The sequence below is a fragment of the Apostichopus japonicus genome, chromosome 14 (genome assembly GCF_037975245.1).
Source record: "Apostichopus japonicus isolate 1M-3 chromosome 14, ASM3797524v1, whole genome shotgun sequence".
NCBI classification, from domain to species: domain Eukaryota; kingdom Metazoa; phylum Echinodermata; class Holothuroidea; order Aspidochirotida; family Stichopodidae; genus Apostichopus; species Apostichopus japonicus.
The window spans coordinates 10,123,713-10,146,177 of record NC_092574.1 but is presented as its reverse complement, the minus strand read 5'-3'; the positions used below and the strand labels follow the sequence as shown (position 1 = coordinate 10,146,177).

The following is a 22,465-nucleotide window of genomic DNA, read 5'->3' as shown; positions in this document are numbered from 1 at the left end:
TCGTGTATTTGTCGATGCTACTGTTGTGCTTTATTCGTTTTTGGGTCTGTTGTTGTTCTTAACATATTTGTCATTGGTAATGTTGCTAGCTGCTGTCGTGGTTATTTTTATGCTGTCATCTAAGTTGTTGTTGTTTTCTTAGATGTTGTGATGTTGGTTGCTATTGTTCGTTGTCGCCTTAGTTATTGTTGGTGCTTTTGTCGTCGTCTTTGTCGAACTGTTGTATGTATGTATGTATTTAAGATCCTCCTGCAAGCAGGAACTCACGAAAAAAACCCATCATTGGCTTATCAAATCCGCAAGCTGACCGAAGTCAGTCTCTTAGATTCATATTTAACGTCCATGATTATGAATTGTCAATTGTCAACAACTCTGTAACTGGATGACAAACATTAATCTTGGAGTGACTCGAACTCGGGATCTTATGATTGAAAGGCACCGGCTTAATTCGTTTCATGTGTCTGCTTAATGTGTTTAATTCGTTTTACGTCTAGTTTCGTTTTTGATGTTGGTATCTTTGTCAATGGTAATGTTGTTAGCTGTTGCCTTCATCCTTGTTATGCTGTGATCTTTGCTGATGTGGATGTTGATGATGTTGTTGTGATATTTGTTAACACTGATGTTGTCGTCATTTTTTGCTGTTTGTCTTCTTCGCCGTCGTTTTTGTCGATCATGTTGTTGTGTGTTTTGGTTCTGTATCGGATTCGGTTTACTCTCTTTTTAATCACTGTGAGAAGAAAGAAGCTTCGTTTACCTGAATCTTCTGAAACGAGTTGTTCATCATAGCAATCAAGAGATTGAGGAGTACAATGATAGTAATAATACAATAGATACACAGCATAGAGGCACCGATGAATTCCGTAAAGTCATGTTGAGCATCCACATCAACCACGCTTAAACTGGTCTGGCCAAAAACAGACCATATCAGAGCTTGCAGAGTTTGATACATGCTGGAATGAGGAGAAAAGTGATGTATATGATGTTAAGATATTAAGGATTAACCCCTCTCCCTTCTTAGTCTGTTAGCGGCAATACCTTAAACCCTCAACAGTTCAATATGTATCGATTTCTAAATCGATTTAAGAAAGCGAATATTCTGATTTTTCAATCGATGCTTATGACTTTGTGAGATACAATACCCATTAATGCGCTTTGCATGCCCATGGGTTATTTTGGTTTTACACAAATTAGGCAAACGGATTATCGGATATATTTTGCATTGTACCTCATTCCAAAACAATCAAAATAATACGAATATTTCTTATGTGTATATCACTGTTACTCAAATTTATTGTAGGTTGCTTTAGTTTGGCTTAACTCAAGCTGCATTTTGAGTTGGGTTATACGGGTATGCATGCTTTCTAATCACGTGCTATTTTACATGTATACTGAATTGGTAACCATCCAATCCAACTTAGACTCCACTAGACTCATAATTAATAAGTTATGAAATATTTAAGGCAATAAATCCCATATATGTCATGTAAAGTTTATCATTCTTGTAACTGTTAAGTATGATACCAGTGTCACAAGACAGAAGTCGAGCATGTGCTTCAAAGTCCTTGAAAGCTTGTCGACGTGGATAATTGCAGATGCACATCCGCGACATTTTATGAATGGCGCCATCTATTTTTGATGGGTTTTTCAGAGAATAATAAAGTAGGGTGTGTCCTTTATCTCCTGTCATATCGACTCCCAACAAGCGAGAGTGCATCTCGACATCAACACACAAGGTTGACAGAAAAAGACTGGAAAAGTACAGTTAAAGTTAATTGATGTACATAATGGAGTCCCTCATTAAAATATGCATGTCACCATCGCTCGTTTGTCGAAGGAGATGACGCCTTGTTAACTTTGGAGTATGTGAAATACTATTTCATCTTCGTTCTTACAATGAGTCCCTACGTCGATGCCTTTTAATATTGAAGAACGTCATTCATAATGTGAGAAGTGCTTTCAAGTTTAAACTTGATATTCAATCATAAATGAATTTTCGTAATAAACAAGAAAAGGGACAAAATTGAGGAATAGTGTTACATTTATTTAATTTAGATAGCGAGAATCGTCTTATGCGCTGTTGAACATCAACATTCTCCAATTTCTTTTGAAACCATATTCTTCAATTGTTTAACTTTATCAACTGACTTGTGGCTTCTGACTAATTTCCACCGTCAATGAACAAATGGTTCGCAATCAATTGATTTGGTATACGCTGTGTTTATGATCACGATATTACTGATTTGCATCCCTTTTCTTTATACGTAAAATGTGGTTCAGCTCTTGTAGAATTATCCAAAACTTCCTCTTTAGTTATTTTTCTTTATTTTACTTAAATTTTCCTGCAGCCGCATATCAACGACTAAACACCAAAAAAATAAGATAATGAATTCACTTACTCTGAGAAAGCATTATTTTGGGTAGCACACGTCATACCATAACAACCGTCCACTCCATCGTTCTTATACACCCAATACAACTGATTGAGACCAGCGGCGAATGAGAAGATGACCAGTGTGATGAGAAACAAGAATTTAATGATGTCCTCAACCATCCTCCCGAGGGATATTTGAAGAGGTCCTAGATGTGAGTTCGCGATGAAGAGATAAACCAATCTGAGCATGCTGTACAGTGGAAACGAAAATGAAAATTGTATAATGTGCAAAATAAAAAAAACGTATTAGGAGTAAAATGACCCCAGCAAAAAATGAAGATTCCAAGAAATCAAAGAATGGATGTGTCACTACACAGCCTTGGATGGTAATGTCAACCAGAATATTTTAATCCTTAGAAAACGTATATAAAGCTGAGAGGTGAACTAGATAGTATTGACACTTGCAATGGACATGTTGACTCTTTCTCATCCTGGACTGACAGAGTGCAGTTTGTTGAAGTAAAGTGGATGAAAGCATACAGAGTTACTCAACGATTAATACAAAATGGGGCGTTGATTTTGATGCATCTCCGACTTTTACTCTAATGAGTTCACATTGAAGATAATGACGAAACGTCTTAACTTTTGTTCATATCCAAATTGTTTTTGTTTTTTGTTTTTTTTGCATCATGTCTCTATACGCTTTGAAAAGACCGTAATGAATCCTTTCAAGAATTTGTAACCGCTATAGACTTTGTTCCGTGCTGGGCACTAATGCAGGTTTTTCCCTAGTGTGATTGGCTCTTTGAAGCATTTTGCGTAAGGTATTTAACGGTAATCTGTTAGAGTCGTGCTTTATTGCCACCGATAATAACGCTTGGAATGGTAATCCATAATTGCAATCTTTCTCAAGTTGCCTGGAATGGTTCTGCAGCCACTGTATCCTTTGGTCAATCTGAATGAGAACTCAAACTGCAAGGTCATACAATCATTAACTTGACGGCTGTAAAGGTATTTGACGTCACTGGACTTTATTTCATCTTTAATCTTTAATTCCATATTATAAGTTGAGAGAAGGAGAGAATAAATCAAATAGAAACCAACTTGATCTTTTCATTGATTTATATTATTGGAGTCACCAATCTGTGAGTTACGTATTTTGGAGCTTGATGAACACTAAGTCAACCTCAGGACGATCTACATTCCTTACCCGCAATAGGCCTATAACGCGTACCGCATTAGGCCTATACCGCATACCGCATTAGGCCTTTACCGCATATCGCATTAGGCCTATACCGCATATCGCATTAGGCCTATACCGCATATCGCATTAGGCCTATACCGCATACCGCATTAGGCCTATACCGGTCGCATATCGCATTAGGCCTATACCGCATATCGCATTAGGCCTATACCGCATATCGCATTAGGCCTATACCGCATATCGCATTAGGCCTATACCGCATATCGCACTAGGCCTATACCGCATACCGCATTAGGCCTATACCGCATATCGCATTAGGCCTATACCGCATATCGCATTAGGCCTATACCGCATATCGCATTAGGCCTATACCGCATATCGCATTAGGCCTATACCGCATATCGCATTAGGCCTATACCGCATATCGCACTAGGCCTATACCGCATACCGCATTAGGCCTATACCGCATATCGCATTAGGCCTATACCGCATATCGCATTAGGCCTATACCGCATATCGCATTAGGCCTATACCGCATATCGCATTAGGCCTATACCGCATATCGCATTAGGCCTATACCGCATATCGCATTAGGCCTATACCGCATATCGCATTAGGCCTATACCGCATATCGCATTAGGCCTATAACGCGTACCGCATTAGGCCTATACCTCATACCGCATTAGGCCTATACCTTGCGCGGCAGGGAATCCATCCGTGATATAACAGCATCAATCCTTGGATTATTACTTGATTAACTCCAGCAACAATAACAACAACAACAACATAAACGACCTACCAAATACTTCGTACGTATATTATACTTTACTATTAGTATACCTGGAACTATAGTTGAAGCAAACATAATCTCGTTTTTACTCCTTATCGACTCTCCTGATTTCATTTCAAACGTTTCAAATAATTTACCTCCATTCTGTAATAGGAAGGTACGGTAAGTAGTTATACCCTTGGCTTCTATAAGATGAACAGCAAATAGCGAGATAGTCAACAGTATACCTGATCAGTATATAGAGTATACACATACCTGAATATGTTGGCTATCGCAAACACAGCCTCGGCAGTGAGGGTTGGATCTAGTGGATCCCATTCAGCACGTGGTAGATGACATGGTTGCATGGTCACATTTGGCAACCTCGGTTCATAACAGCCAGTGGATTGATTCAGCAGATAGCACTCGCCACCGAAATTATCGTATAATCTTACCTATAGGAAATAGAAGCAAATATCAATATAGTAATTATATAATACATTAATAAGTGTGAGCGAAATAGTTCGATCAATCGATCACGTGATACACATGTTATAACACTGCCATTCAAAACCCAATTCAATTATAGCTCCCCAGAAGAAAGAAAAAGTGATTTGGAAATGTATAAAAAAAGGAGGGTCTCAACATGAATACGTCTCTAAAATGAAGAGAAACAAGATGTAAAGACAATGCCTTCCTCGAAGTGCTTTATAAGTCTCACCAAGAACAAGAAAATCAACTGAATCAAATCTATCAGTTCAGTGAACCTTGCAAGTCGAAGGACACTTTCAGTATAACTCATTTTGAAGTTATACAGATACCTTTCTGTCTGTACTCAACCATACCGTTGTCTTCACACATCTCATATGGATGTGTCTAGACTGTCTATATGTGACTGACTATTGATGAAAATTTACAGAATATAGAAGGAAGAAATAGGTGTGTCGCCTTCTATTCCTAGCCCAGTGACAGCTATTCACAGTCGCCATCAGATTAACAAGAGTACACATGACCATTCTATGTCTTAAAGCAGGTCTTCGAAGAGACTTTGATAAAGGGTTTCATGTTGTTTTATACTCAAATCTCATATCAATATACTTGATAAGTCTAGTTTCCTTTCAGATAATGGAGTTATAAGTCCAAAAATGTGTCCATTTTTATGCAGTTTTTACTGTATTTGCTTTGCTACTGTGAAATGTGTCTGGACGCCAGAATGTCGAGGAACGAATCCAGTTCTTTAATTACTTACTCATTAACCTTCATTTGCTGGACTTTTCTAGGGGGATAGTGTTAGCTTGATCATTTACAATCTTAACGTGAGTAATCTTAACTTTAGTACTATACTTGTGAGGTTTGAGAACATTTGCTGATCAGACTCAGAAGCTGTTGAAAACATTGAAGTAGGTACAGTAGACATTATGTAATCATAATGAACTGTTTCTGTTGATATTGCAATCGGTTGTACCAAATTACAGGTCTCCATGATGACGTCACAGTTGTCGAGTGTGTAGAAGATGGATTTATCTTTAATGACTACTACACTACCAGGTTTCATAGTATATATGACTTACTTCGCAATACCCAGATGCCGTTAAGAAGATATTGTAGATTATCGTAATAAACAGACGCGTTTAATACGACCATTGATCCAGTTTGCCTTTCGGTAACACCTGGCACACTAAGTGTCTCATTACGATGCCTTGCTCCTCAAATGCATTTTTTTTTGTGGCGCTCTCTATATAACCCATGGATCCTCTCATTCTTCAAGGATGCTATAAATAACATCCGTCTTATTAAGAATGACTTCAATTTTATTTTCGAGAATGTTGTAGATCGTTAAAAGCATTGCTATTTGTAGGACGTAAAGTTGCACTTCTATAAAAAAATATATATATAAAAAATAACAAATAAAAAAAGTTTAAAAAAATAAGAAATGACCTTGAAACAGTCCATAGTTAATCGATTACTATGACTGAACTATGCAGTACAATACAAAAATCATTAGGACAGCTTGTACGATGCAAAAGAAAATTAAAAACATTAGACATTTTTGGTCTCAAATGACACGTTTATTATGAATTACAAATGTTTCAAGGACAAATGTATGGGTTTGATGTAATTTTAATGGTGGTCTATTGTTAGGTTATAATGTAAAAGAACATTATTTATAAAGAAAAGGAATAATGTTAGCGGTTAAGTCTACACTGAGGAGTCCACCGCATTATCAATTTTAGCATTAAAGGAGCTTTCCAGAGATAATGTACATTTGAATGGTAAATACCGTGAAGACTGGATTACATACTGCAACATTGCTATGGCCTGACTAACTATTCTAAATGACAAACTATGAAGTTAGATCTCCATGAAGCAATACAGAAATCAATAGATAGACATCACAGTAGACAATTAATGACCTAAAATGATAGGTTTAAAATGACATGGCAAATGTTCGAATAATCCTTCACTACATCATTAAAGTAAACTATTGATTATATGAAGTAACAAATGTGTTTTAGTATATATTTCAGTGGAAAACTGGGATACCTTAAAAGAACATTATACTCAGTCCCCTTTTAAGAACTTTTGTATATTTTTTTATTTTAGACTATATTTTGACAATAACGATCTTAAAAATGAAACTCATCCCTGTATATTGTCGTGGACTTACTCGTCCAAGAGGGATATGCTATACACGTGTAACTTTATTACTAAATTGATAAAGAAACATGATTAAAATTTCTACTCAAGCTAAGGTAGTCACAGTCTTGTCCTCGATTTTGACTTTTAAACGAACATTCGTGACATTTAACCCATCTCCAAGATGAATTTCAAAACATGACTCAAATAGTTTTCCAGCTAATACCTATTGACGCTGCCATTTAACGCATTGTGAACAAAACATTGCGTGACATTGATCAAAACGTTGTATTCTTACTTTCTTTTACTGGTTCCATGGCCGCTCTTGAGCATATTTTTGCATCGAAGAATATATTAATCTTTTCTGCATATCAATCAAACATGAGATGTGAACAGCCTGCATTAATATCCGTTGGCGAAGCCATTATCAAAGGTTGACTTATAACGAACGTCATCGCCAAAATTGTACTCATTTCAAAATTACTGCAAACATAGAATCATATTTTATAACGCAATGCTTTTAACCACTCAATTAATCACTTGAGCCACAGTGAGTGCATGGCTAGATATATCCACGATTGAACTTTAAAGGGACTCTTTTTGAGCAAAACAGAAAGGAGGAGGAGAGAGAGAGAGAGAGGTGGAGTGGGTGGGGGGGGGGAGCTTTACCGTAAATGTTTCAATCTAAAATATTTTCTAAGGAAATGGTTAAAACATTGCCACACATAATATGGCTGAAAATTATCTGTCACATTGCGTCATTTATTTTATTTCTGACAATATGGAAATGAAAGAATTAAAGTTGAAAAAGCAACGGTCGCGGAATCAGAAATGAAATTCTCGGGAACCAAACAAACATAGGAAGCATATGGAAAGGGAAAACATTGGACATTGTATTATTATCTCTTTTATTGCACCATCAAATGATGCAGCAAGAAATAGATTTATTGATCGAAAAAAAACAACATGCGAAGACTTTTGACGAACGCTTTTGGATGTACTCCATCCTTTAAAGTACACCTTGAATTCAGATATCAAACAAACATTTATGGCAACGGAGAGATCTCGAGTCTGAGAGAGGTAGAGAGTATGAACGATATGTTTGAACCACGGCTCTGCAAAATTGTTTCACCTGCATGTTACGTGATTGCTAATTTATTTCAGTTTGCAGTGTTGAATACAGTCCACAAGAGCATTACTTTTAAGGTTAGTACTTTACCGTATCCTCAACGGCGCTGCAAGGAAGTTCTTCTTCCTGTGTTGTTTTCTTTTATTCTCTTTTTTTTTGGCCTTAGAACTTTACAATGATCAATGCTGATATTAAAAGCCGATGTTTCTCCTGATAAAGATATCGACTATTATCAATGCAACGTAACTTACATTACAATTTTTTATCATGAGGCCTTTATGGAAAGAGATACGGTATAACTGTTTCTATCACACAATGTATTCTTCGGACAATTTCGAAGATGTCTGCAAACTATCAACTTGTTTTTTTTTTAATCTTTCGCAGATCATGGTCCCTCAGCTGTAATAATCTCTGAGGTTGCCTGCAGGGTATATTATGATTTCCTTTTCATGAGTGAATAAACAGTTCGTGATGTGTTTACAATACGATTTACGAGATACAATCTTAGTTCAGAACGTTACGTATGTTTTCTTCTTTTTCGTTGTCGTCGTCGTATTGCGACGTCTTCGTGTTCTTCGAACACGTGTCACCTTTCTACAGTTTCATATATATATATATATATATATATATATATATATATATATATATATATATATATATATATATATATATATATATATATATATATATATATATATATATATATATATATATATATATATATATATATATATATATATATATATATTTATATATTATACCTGCAGGGTATATAATGCTAAGTAATGCTCTATTATACCTGCAGGGTATATTATGATTTCCTTTTCATGAGTGAATAAACAGTTCGTGATGTGTTTACAATACAATCGTTGTCGTCGTCGTCGTGCGACGTCTTCGTGTTCTTCGAACACGTGTCACCTTTCTACAGTTTCAGTATATATATATATATATATATATATATATATATATATATATATATATTTCTATATATATATATATATATATATATATATATATATATATATATATATATATATATATATATATATATATATATATATATATATGCCATTTAAATACCATTTATATAACAGATGACTTCAAAGAGATCTAGGTCGAGAAGAAATATGAGCGTTCGTACAAAAAATGTACTGCTATATTAATAACAGTGTTTTGGAAATGAAATGTTACACTGAACCGCCATCAATTGTTTTAATAATTCATCGGCGGTAAAGCTTCTTTCACCTTATTTTTTTCTTCCTGTTTATGTCTTTGTTTCTGAATTTTTTGCTACAAAAATTTGTTATATCACCGATACTCGTTAGAGATACAACTCGTTAGAGATACAGCTCCAAATGCAATATTCATACGATCTATTCATAAAAGGTTTATAATTAAAATAATAGTTACGCCTTACTTATCTAAAAGGTTACCTTCCATTAACGTACAAAAAAAAAACACACAAAGATACATTTCTTAAAAAACGGTTGCTCCGACAATGGCATGATTAAAGAAACACACCGAACTGAAAACATATTGAGAATAGTGAGAGAGCATCCATGTTGCTAAGGCCAAGTAGATAACGTAACAGTTACAACACTATTCCAGGGGCGGAGTCGAGACTAACTCGAGCACTTCTTTATTTGGGGGATTAAGTTCATGTTAGCGTTGGGCAAAGTAGGTGGGGAGGGGAGTTGGGGGGAGGGGGTGAGGTATTATCAGAGGGCGCCGATTCTTCGCCAAGCTTATCATATGAACGTATCATATTATTATATTGTCAAACGAGTGCTGTGACACACACACAATATATAGGGGATTATTTCTTTTCGCAATATTATATTTTAAGTAAGTATGCTGAAATAAGAAAGATAAAGTACATGAGGTTTTTAATATCCTTTGATCACAGTATATAGATATTGCACTCGGGTAGTGATACAAAGCGACAACTCTATTTGAGAAGGTACCTCCGTTAGGCTACGCGTTATATATTATACAAAGATCGGCAACGTGCTTCTTTAAGTAAACTTAGTAACGTATCATTAAGCACACTGCTTTAACTGTTCTTAGCTCAATATTTGTAGTGGCTCCTGTCGTCTGTATGAAAGAGATGGAGGGGGAAGTTGGGGGGGGGGGGATTGTAAGCATAGAGGAAGCAATTCAAGAGCGTTTAGCTATGTTTGAAGATCATTCAAGTACGAGTAAAATACTATGCCATTTACAAGTCTGAGTGTATTATGTGAATCAAGCGAAATTCGGTCTATTAAATTGGAAATATGTGCACATGCAAATGCAGAAGTAAAGATAATAGAAAAATGTCCTCACACATATCAGATTAATGTCAATGAAATGTTATGAGGTATTCAGTATATCATACATTCTCTCTCTTGTTACGGCTGCATGTAAACCTCATTGTTGTAAGGTACCTCATGAATATACATCATTGATGTACGGTACCTCATGAATATACATCATTGATGTACGGTACCTCATAAATATACATCATTGCTGTACGGTACCTCGTGAATATACCTCATTGATGTACGTACCTCATGAATATACATCATTGATGTACGGTACCTCATGAATATACCTCATTGTTGTACGGTACCTCATGAATATACCTCATTGCTGTACGGTACCTCATGAATATACCTCATTGCTGTACGGTACCTCATGAATATACCTCATAGCAGTACGGTACCTCATGAATATACATCATTGATGTACGGTACCTCATGAATATACCTCATTGCAGTACGGTACCTCATGAACATACCTCATTGCTGTACGGTACCTCATGAATATACCTCATAGCAGTACGGTACCTCATGAATATACATCATTGATGTACGGTACCTCATGAATATACCTCATAGCAGTACGGTACCTCATGAATATACATCATTGATGTACGGTACCTCATGAATATACCTCATTGCTGTACGGTACCTCATGAATATACCTCATTGCTGTACGGTACCTCATGAATATACCTCATAGCAGTACGGTACCTCATGAATATACATCATTGATGTACGGTACCTCATGAATATACCTCATTGCTGTACGGTACCTCATGAATATACCTCATAGCAGTACGGTACCTCATGAATATACATCATTGATGTACGGTACCTCATGAATATACCTCATTTCTGTACGGTATCTTATACCTCCTGTGTATACATAATTGATATACCTAATTGTTTTAATTAAACTTGGTACATTGGTAGCTACACATTCCCTTAAAAGAGAATGTTAGGTTTATTACATCTTATTCTATTTTTGGGTGCTATACTTTTGTTCCTCTAACTATTCCTGTTCTCAAGATATATATCTTTCAAATATAGTAGCTCTCTGGTATGCTCTTTTAAGACTTAGTTGATGATGACGACGGATCCTCATTTGCTTCATATGTATATGTACATTCAACATCATTTGTTCTTTTTGACAAATGCGTAATACATTGATATCATGTTTTTAGAGGCCATGTTTTTAGAGGCCATGTTTTTAGGGGCTTTCAAAATACAATGTTTGCCTGTTGAGTTAGTTCAGCCACTGTAACTGACGAACCTCAACTATTAAAATGGGTAATTTCTCTAAAATTAAAATTGTTAAAATATATACTCTGGTCAGACAGCAGCGCTGTTCTATGGACATATCAAACTGTTTCTTTCTTTTTTGTGCCTAATATCATCCTTTTATGTCCAGGTCAAATACAGACCGATCCAATGTCAAAGCACTGGATTAATCACACACACAAAAGAAGACAAAAATTCATGTTTATTGTCCGTATTAAAAGATAACCTCGCATCTGGTTGTTGCAAGTTTTCTATGGTAAAGACTGTGACAACTTTTAACTTGATCAAAATTATATCGAAAGCGTTATACGTAGAAAAAATTGAATGCAAAATTTTCCCAGAACGCTTTCTTCAGTCAACCTCGTGAATTATCCTTTTTAAGCCTTTATATTGTCGTTATTATTATGATTATTATTATTATTATTATTATTGTTATAACTATTATTTTTTATATATATTTCACGACCATGGGAAGGAAACTACCTCAAGTAGATCTTGAAAGACTAAAACTCAATTAAATTTGGAGGGGAAAACTGCGACGATGTTCGTTATACAAGCTAATCGATTAAACAAGGACAATGTTAAGCTACATGAAGTACCAGAGCTTACTTTACATTGTTCATGTACAAAAGGGATATATATTATGAACAGCGAGGTGAAATTTGTGAGTTATGTTCATTTAAAGTTTAATACATTTTGTGTTTAAAATGAACTTGGTGCAACCTGATATGATGTTAACAGTGCAAAAAAATACTAAGATTTGATTGTTGTTTTAAAAAACATGAACACAATTTGCTACTTTAATATTGGAAAATATGAGAACATTCAGGTTTACTGACTTTGTGAAACCTTTACATGCAGCCCTTGCAATGAAAGTTGGAACCGTTTCCAATTCAAGGTTAAAACGAAAGAGTGAAAGTTAAAGGACAACAGTACATATTTTGTGAATTTGCATCTGTAACATAACACTTGCTGTTATCAAGTAATCTTTACCATAATGTCACAATTTAAACCAACATACCATGCAACTGCGTGTAGGAATTCTTTGCAACTTCGACCATGTTCTTATACAACGTTTCTTGAGAATTATCCATAAGATACTCTTCCTATAGGGTTTATTCTTTAAACGTTTTGTTTATACAGTCTGCAACTGCGTCAAACAATATAGCACAAACAATACCAAAATATAAACCATAACACAATGGCGGCGGTGATACATAACTAACCTATTACATGCCTTGTTTGCGTTGGGTAAAAGCATTTTGAAATAGATTTGCCTGTCCAACCAGATGCAATTGATTTGAAACATGACATATCAATGCAGTAGTAGATTGTATCGCACAAATACTATGAGTTATTATACGTCTTGCCCTTGCAATGTTGATACTATACATGAAATGCGTCTGATCACGTGGTTCACAACACGTCATTTAATCAGGGTAATATGCAAATAAGAACAGGCTTATAATGGCATCGTCTACACAAATGTAGATGTAAGGTAAGTGCTTTGTGTTTATAGTGAAAATGAACATGAATATGTGCACTAGATTTTCCTTTGTTAGAGGTAATATATAAGATAATGTCAGACAAAGGTTTATAACTGACTAATGGATTTTGTATGTTCGTATGCATGTAATTGTGTGACGTACGATGTTTCACGATATTGAACACTATTGTTCTAAAGACACGCTAATGAAGACACAAGACATGGATTGGGCAGTCTGCATCACTAGGACAACAATGTAAACATATACGCCGTGGCAAAATTATACCGTACTCAAATATATTCTCAAATTGTGAAAGAGGTATATGTGTAGCATTTTGTTTCATAACATAGTGTGTGTTGATGTCTACTGTCTACTATATAGTCTACTATAGCTGCTCTCTCTCTCAAAATATATTTGAACTTGAACCTAGAAAAGCATTCTGCCGTATGATATATTTACCACGAAGCTCTAATGATATAGTTGTATGTAGAACCATTACGTATATTTAGCATACTGCAGTGTACAAAGTTTTGGGTTAGAGATATTGTCACATCATCCAGTAGATTTAAGTTCATATTCAGTACAGCAGTGAATCATAATCTTAATCTTGCAACGTGAATAAAGATTTTAGTAAATATATATTAATATTAATGAGATATAATTAAGTTTAGTTACAGAACAGAAAAAGGATAGGCTATGTATGACTAACACAGTATGAACTCAAACTGCGTATATAGATTATTAGACATTATTTATGAGAAACAAAACAAGCTGAAAGCCGTACTGAAATAATCAAATAACGAAACAGAAAAAGCAAGGAATATAAGGGAGAAACAAAAATGAAGAACAATAGATCATGTTTAGTTCTTTGTTCTTCCAAAAATTATTATATAGTCATTGTAACCGATAGCTTAGTCCAATCTAGACAAACCACTTGCGCTACAAACCTTTTTTATATTTTTGTACACCCCATCAAAGCAAAGTCATGATGGCATGTGGATACACCGGGTGTGAGAGCTTGCTATAATTTCCCTTTGGCGGCATTGAAAGCGCCAAAGTATATTACTGTTAAGATGTCTTGCAATTTTAAAACAAAACGTTTTTCATCAGACATTTAGCGACATATGACCATGGTACTTATCATCTTAAAGGGAATAATAAAAACGAAAGTCTTGTGTTGCACAATGTTTATAATAAATTCTAGAAAGCGTGACGCTAGGTGAGAAGTTCATCATTATCTAATGTTCACGAAAATAATTTATGAGTATAAACTTCGAAGATGTAACTTAAAGATGAAGGCTTCAGATAGTCCATAAGTTATAATTATAGAATTAAATGTACTGACATTTTGAATCCAAAGATCCAAATCTATCGATTATGCTAATAACAGCATATATCCTGCCATTATCAATCAATTTCATACAATAGATTTTGGGCTCAGTATGTAACCTACAAATATTTTTCATTGCAACGAAAAACCCACACAAGTCCTTCATGAGCCTGCATTTCATTTTTCTACTGCTTTTGCGGGTTAACAAATGTAGGGGAGAGAATTGTTTTTGTTTTTTATTAAACCAAGCATGTTGATATCTATTGTTATATGTTTATCGTTTCTGGTCATATCAAGCCAGTACTGTTACGTTCGCCGTACATGCGATATCATGTTAGCGGTTCCCCTTTATGATTTGGGGACATCTACTCTGGATGACTATACACACTTTAGCTGGAAAGTATGGTAAAGTTAGCATTGTATTATACAAGGTAGTTAAAATATCTACCGTTCATGCTCAATTAGGAAACGTTATCAGGCATAAATCACCATGACAGGTAATATCAGTAGCGCTTAGGTCTTCTAGTGTCTATAGTTCACTGTCTGTAGGTTGAAACCAAAGACCTTTTGAAAAACCTTGAAGTTGAAGAAGATTCCCTGTAGGCATGCTTAGACATGTAAGAGGATTGTCCCTGCAGAGAATTATTTACAATTGACAGATGAAAAGCGGAACATATTCTAAGCATCCTGGTGAATTTGCATGGCATTCTATATCGTATACGTATCGTTTTCGAGATATATAACAGCATCTGAAGTTGACAAGTTGCAGAAGAAGGAGTGAATTTGAAGCAATTAATAGGTGTCGTTTCATAGCTGGACATTTAACTTTTGTTTTATGTTTTCCTGCTAAATGTTTTGACATTGACCTACGTGCAGCTCAGTATGAATATATTATACGTTTCGTTTCGTTTCGTTTATTTCACTTTTTTTTCTTTTTTACAATTACATTCACAATAATGTATAATACCAATGTCAAAGAAAGAAAAAAAGTATGGAAAATCTGAAAAAGCTACGCTTGTACACTCATAAAGTGCAGATTCACCATGAACAAATTAAATACAATACGCTAACTACACCCCCCCCCCCCTCCCCCACTTCCCAAACGGGAAGCACAAGTAGCATTATTAAATGTGATAACTTTAACGCATATATTACAAATCATTGTTTAACAAATATAGCTTCAGTTGCTTTATGAATATTGATAAGGTTGGTGATTTTTTAAGTTTGGGTTCGAGAGTATTCCAAAATGTGGCACCAGTAAATCTTACAGACTTAGTATTTAAAACTAATCGTGGGTAATCCAAATGAATGGCAGTTGAGTGTCTAGTGTTATAACTATGGAGTTGATTATATATATATATATATATATATATGTATATATCTATGTATATATATATATACATATATTTATATATATATATATGTATATATATATGTATATATATATATACATATATATATATATATATATATATTATATATATATATGTATATATATATATATATATATATATATATATATATATATATATATATATATATATATATATATATATTTATATATATTTATATTTATATTATTATTATTTACACTCATTGATATTGCTGAGGTGTTGTTTAACGGGGCAATGTCCGCTTTCTATATTATCACTCTATAATACTGTCCTCTCAGATAATGCTTCATAGCACTCGTATTGACCGTATAAATAATTACCAGTGACCTCTAACCTGATTATGATAGGAACAGGTTATTTATAATGCTCATCTGTCGGTACGAGTGCTTCGAAGCGTGTCATGAAAAAATTCCAGATAGAAGTATAAAAAAAAAACTGTGGTGCATCATTTTTAAAATTAATTCCCTGTTTTATGAAAGCTGGAACCTTGTGTTCACGATGACTCATATACTCACATTAAGATAAGCGGTTACTCGGAGTCCGATAACTGTAATGTACAGAGAATTCATAACGTAGTCTAGTAGATTCCACCAGTCACGTGTGTACTCCAAGATACCTTCATCCCACATCTGTTTGATCTCTTGCCAAACGAACCCTGCATTGAGAAATGACCAAAAGGATAATAAGTTCCCCAAAAATGTTAAAGAAGTTATAAACATTTGCACAGTTTGTGATGACAACCAGTGTGAAGAGAAGAGAAAGATAAAGGTAAAATATTTGAGATTGGGCCTCAAACTTTAAACGGTTTCTCCCTGGGTTTCCCAGATAAACAAAACAAAGTGGGCCGAATTAAGGTTTAACATGATTGTTTTTGTCTTCGTGTTTGGTTATCGTGATTCACTATTTTTCTCGTGTGACTTTTATGTCTTCAAATTCTGTCGTTTTTTTTTTGAAATATTTTTATAAATGTCAACACTTCGATGAAAACGTTAAAGCACGAAACATGAACATAAAAATCATAACATTTACATTAAATGATGAATAAACAAAACATGAAGTTTCAATATATCAGTCCAAATGTTTCATTACATAGCAAAAGCTTCCATTCGAAATTTAAATGAAAAAGGAAGATAACATGGAAATATTTTTTTTCGGATATTGAAGAAAAATCATGATCGAGTGCGGACGCACGTATTATAAAGTAAGCAATTAGCATTTGGTATTACATTTGAATGGTTTCTTCTCCTTATTTTTATTTACTTTTGAAAATTATAGCTCTTTTTTATCTATGTAAGGTTTCTATTTTTAGGTTTGGTTATCAAATGACTACCATTTTGTTATAAACCTAATCGGAGTTTTAAACTAAATAAGACTGGATGAATTATTCACTTCAAGCCAACATTCCTAAATTCCATCAAATTATCTTATATTAACGATCAGCTAATAATAATTCATTTGACTCGATCACTTTGCTTCCTAGTATTACTCGCATGAAAAAAAAAAACAGGCAACCTTGAGTCTGTCTCCCTCTATCACTCTTCCTTTGAAGAGGGAATAGACTTATACGGTTATCTGCTCTTACCCTATTCTCCTGCTCTTATAATAACGTTAACATCATTTCGGTATCATTAATCATATTCCTATTTTGTTTTCTTCGAACTGGAGATGGCAGTCGTCTATAGGTTAACTATACTTTACAATCTTCATGAGGCAGAACCAGAATTCTATCGATTCATCATAATACCTATCAGACTTGTCGATGTTGATAGATGTAACCCATATTTCTTGTGTTTTGTCGCAGAAATAATTAATAATTGATAACAAAACTTGGGAAGCAATAGCGTTTATCCATGAACACAAAGGAGTCTATATGTATATATATATATATATATATATATATATAATGACGTATGAGTTGATTGCAGAGTAAGAGATTAGATTCGAAATTACCAATCTGGCAAAATTGAAATGTAACAAAAAGCGACATGAATATCGTGTACATATAATTATACTTTGAGTCCATATAAATTTCAAATGAAACAATTGTGACGTAACCGCTTATAGACTGAAAAATACGGTTTCATCAAATTTAGAAAGTACTGTTACAGTGATACAGTATGTATAATAACATAACACATTTTACTCCATTTTAAAGCTATCCTCGTCTATGCACGTTTACGTATTAATGTAACCGTAAATACCTATACAAATATCAACAGGAAATGTTTCAACAAAATCTGAAAGATATCAAAAAAGCATCGTTACCAAATATGGATTGACTATATTCCAAAATCCTAAAACAGCTACCGGACAGCCGTTTCCAAAAGGAATCGAAATGCGATCGCAGAACACGTGACAGGGTAGTCTGAAGATATTGGTTCGAATCCTCTGGGTTTTGCCAAAGGTAACTTAAGTCATCCGCTCTCACAATTTTTTGACCATTTCCTTATTATTATTATTATTTTTTTAATTGCTTATTCCATTCTTTGTAAACTCATCCGGTGTCTAGTCCAAATTGAGATTGAACTGAAATTGAACTGAAAATCAAATCAAACTCATAATATCCATGCCTTATAAATGTATTAAAAGGTAACCAGTAATTGCAGTTCTTAGTGGAGATTTAGACCATCACAATACAAAAGTGCTTTCTTAAATCTCATTTCTTAAATCTCACGATTTCATCGTGCAAAGATCGACTTCTGTCTTATAAAGTTTCTCTATTTCATATAATTTGTCACGAAAGATGATTCTTCGTCGCCGTTATCGGGAATCTTTTTCATTACTCTGGAGAAACGATATATACCGGAAATGGTAATGAGTTTATTTATTTCTTATTTTATATATATATATATATATATATATATACGTACATACATACACATAATACATAGAAATAAGATATGCTTAAACATGTCATTTGGGGCCATTAAATCACGTCTGATTTCCATTTCTCAGAACTTAATATTGGTATAGTAATGTAATATGGACTGATAACATTCTTTCAACATATGACAATTATTGTTGTGCCTAAAGTTTTCCTCCAAAGATAGCCTTTGTGGAAGGTTACAAGAAAATAATGCTATGGGGGAAATCTTGGAAAATGAAAGCAACTTCCGGATTCCAAAATAAGTTCAATTTTATGTCTCCGTTCAGAAATGCTTGAATTATTCTAGGTTACTATATTTAAGTACATTTCAATTAGCTAAATTTTAATGGTTCCCAATGCCAATCAAGTGTACATTGACCATATAAGTACATGTGGAATAATATGATTAAAATATTAATATGCTTTAAGTTATTAAAACATATTATCGGCATTCCATTCTGCATCCAATTCATTTCAAAGAAAAAGTAGGACAAATACTCCATACTATGTAACTACATAATTTTTATCAATTCACAAACGCGAAAAGCCCGAAGTTGTTATGCAGGCGTCACACTGTCGCAAAGTTGACACCAGATGGCCATACGAATATGGAATTTTGAATTTCGCACGAAGATGGCCCCGAACTTGGTCAACAGATCTGCTAACTATCATCTCAACAACATTAGTCGTGCACGCAAAATGCTCACTACTGAGGCAGCCAAGCTAGCTGTGCACACATTAGTTACCTCCAGGTTGGACTACTGCAACAGCCTCTTGATTGGTGTAAACAAATCCCTAATCACTAAACTTCAAAATGTCCAACGCACCTCTGCTCGCATCATTGTCAAGCGTAAGAAGTGTGACTCTATCACATCGGATCTCATTGCTCTTCACTGGCTTCCTATACAACAGCGCATTAAATTCAAAGTTCTCCTTCTTGTGTACAAAGCTCACCATAAACAGTCGCCATCTTACATATCTGACTTACTACAGCTGCAAGCACCACGCAGACAGCTTAGATCATATATATCTTCTCCTCACTTTATCGTGCCCAGAACCCGTGCTGTGTCATTTGCAGATCGCTCATTCTCCTGCTATGGACCAAAAGAGTGGAACACTCTTCCAAATCACATCAAGGATGCTCAGACTATTCATATTTTCAAGAAACTGCTCAAATGTTATCTTTTTCAAGAAGTGTATTGTAATTAATTTCATGTAACTGTCTTGAGCGCCTTTGAACAACTTTTGTTGATTTTGGCGCTATATAAATATTTTCTGATTGATTGATTGATTGAACAGCCAATCAACAGCCGACGCAAGTACGACGCCTACAGAAGGTCACACGATGGCACCCGAACCACACACGAAGGCAACACGAAGATGTGCATTTCTATTTAAGTAGTTTACCCGCAGGACACACGAATGCCACACGAAGGCCACGCGATGGCTACACGACGACGTATTGATAAGTACATCGTCGAATGCTAGAAAGGCAAATAGCAAGAAATGACAAAGTGAAATAAAATAATGCTTTCTTATTGTAAGAGGAGGTGCTGGGCCTGTAAGAAGTGCTCATCATGTTCTCTGAGGTACATCAAAAGAAGCAATGCTGCTGCTTTCTTTTTCCTGGTTGTCTCATCACCAAAGTATGCCATTCTGCAGGAACTGAATTGTGGTTAGTTGTGATTGTGATTGTAGCTTTGGGAGTTACACACGCCTCTACTCTGTAGAGTTGCTTAGGACTGTCTGTGGAAGATGCTTTGAGGCTGGCCTTTATATGTCCACGTTACCATGACACCTGGGAAACGCTTGAGGTTCACAAATTCGGCTGTCTTCGCCGACACCGTGGTCCCATCTCGATGTCATCGTATTATAATACGATGGTTACTCGACGGCACTGCGAGGGCTTCACGTATTCGTGTTACCTTCATAAGACAATCGGGCAGCTTCTTGTTTCCTTCGTATTGTCTTCGTGAGGCGAAAATGCCCGATGGCACCGATGATCACACGAAGTAAAAAAGAAGATGACACGATTTGATAAGATGCCCTCACGATGGCCTTACGAAGGGCAAAGTGGACACACGAATTCAACACGAAAATGAACCTTCGCAAGGTCTTCGGGCAATTTTTTGGCATGCCAAAGATTTTGCCACCACTCACGAAGTTGCTGCCGGATCCTGAAAAACTCCACCGGCGGTCATGCGATGGCTTAAGATGCCCTCACGAATCGCCCGATGTTTTTACGATCAGAGCCGAATTTGAACATTTTCTTTATCGTGTGTCCATCTGATGTCAACTTCGGGACAGTGTGACGCCAGCATAAAGAAATATAAGATGTGTTATACTGTACAATATTGCATATTATAAGCTGTTCATAAATTACATTTGTTTATCAATTTTTATCTTGAAAATCTTGCGACCTAATTCTAAAATCTGTTAAAAGACATGTTTTGCTGAATTTCATTTCGTAATGAATTTGGTAAAGTCCTTGAGGAACTATGGCCATGAATAATTTGACACTGAAAATGACATCGACATCGTTTTTCTAAGTACTTTTCAACCTACCTCTCTCTCCACCTCTCTCTCACTTTCGTTCTATCTGTCTATCTTTCCTTTTTTTTTTTTTTTTCGTTTTACTTCTCCTTCTTTCCTTTTCCATTTTTGTTTTCAGGGACAGAATAAATTAATCGATTGTTTCAATGATTTGATTTAGTTTTAGTTGTCTATATTTTGTCTGACCAAGCATATATATACCTTAATCAATTCCAAAAAAAAAAACATATATAGCCTACATGTATATTTCTACTGACCACAATATTGTTATATTGTGCAATTCGTTTATTTGTAAGATTTAAGTATATTCATGACTTCATCTTTTAAAGCAGATGTTAGCATCCATTCTCACCAAGAGCCTATAATGGTGAGAGTTTTATACAACGAAGCATTTTTTCTTTGCATATCATTTGATATATTTCACTTTATCTTTGCTTATTATATACTAAGTTATTAATCTTGTTTTGGTACAGTTTTGTGATATACATGTTACCGTGCATACTTTAACACCTCTATCAGTCTATGGGGATATAAGAAAATATAATAAATAAAGTGAATATGAAAAGGATTACTGGAATTATTACGATGACGTGACTTTGTTTATCAATAAAAATATCGATCTCAATCATAAATAGTGATTTGTCAAATGTCATGAAATCAGTCAACCGAAATTCATTGAACAAGAAAACACACAAAGAAGCAAGAGTGTTTATAAGATGAAGATGTCATGAAGGGATATAACAGTATATAAACTAACATGAAGGAAAGATACAGGAGTGGATACCCCTTTTCTTTTATGTTAAATATATACAATATACGCAATAGATAACATGATCATTGACAATTATAATGCAATTCTTTTTGCATCTGTGTAGGTACAATATCCGTCTCTGTTGTATGCATATTTATTAAAGGGACACGGTGGTGTCAGTTGAAAGGAAGAATGAGTATAAAGGGGACGGTGAGGGGGGCGATTCCAATGATCGTATGTAGTGACATGTTTATGTAAACGATGAGAGCCAGGTCCGGACCAGCCTACAATAATGTCAAATGGCCCCCTTTTGAAGTTTTCATTTTGTTTCTGTTTATTTAAGTATACAATGAAAATGGCAATACATTATGTCATATTTGTCTCAAATTGACC

General features: G+C 34.8%; 1 protein-coding gene across 4 annotated transcripts in view; it reads right to left on the bottom strand.

The window, feature by feature from the left end:
• The window catches only part of LOC139979695 (short transient receptor potential channel 4-like), an 83,668-nt gene that overhangs the window by 5,640 nt on the left and 55,563 nt on the right, over window positions 1-22,465 (bottom strand). For all 4 annotated transcript variants that reach the window (XM_071990729.1, XM_071990727.1, XM_071990731.1 and 1 more), the window contains 4 exons: window positions 16,418-16,557; window positions 4,621-4,799; window positions 2,397-2,621; window positions 755-950 (listed from right to left, as the gene is read on the bottom strand). In XM_071990729.1, the coding sequence (XP_071846830.1) occupies window positions 755-950; window positions 2,397-2,621; window positions 4,621-4,799; window positions 16,418-16,557 (740 nt within the window). The remainder of the gene's footprint in view (window positions 1-754; window positions 951-2,396; window positions 2,622-4,620; window positions 4,800-16,417; window positions 16,558-22,465) is intronic.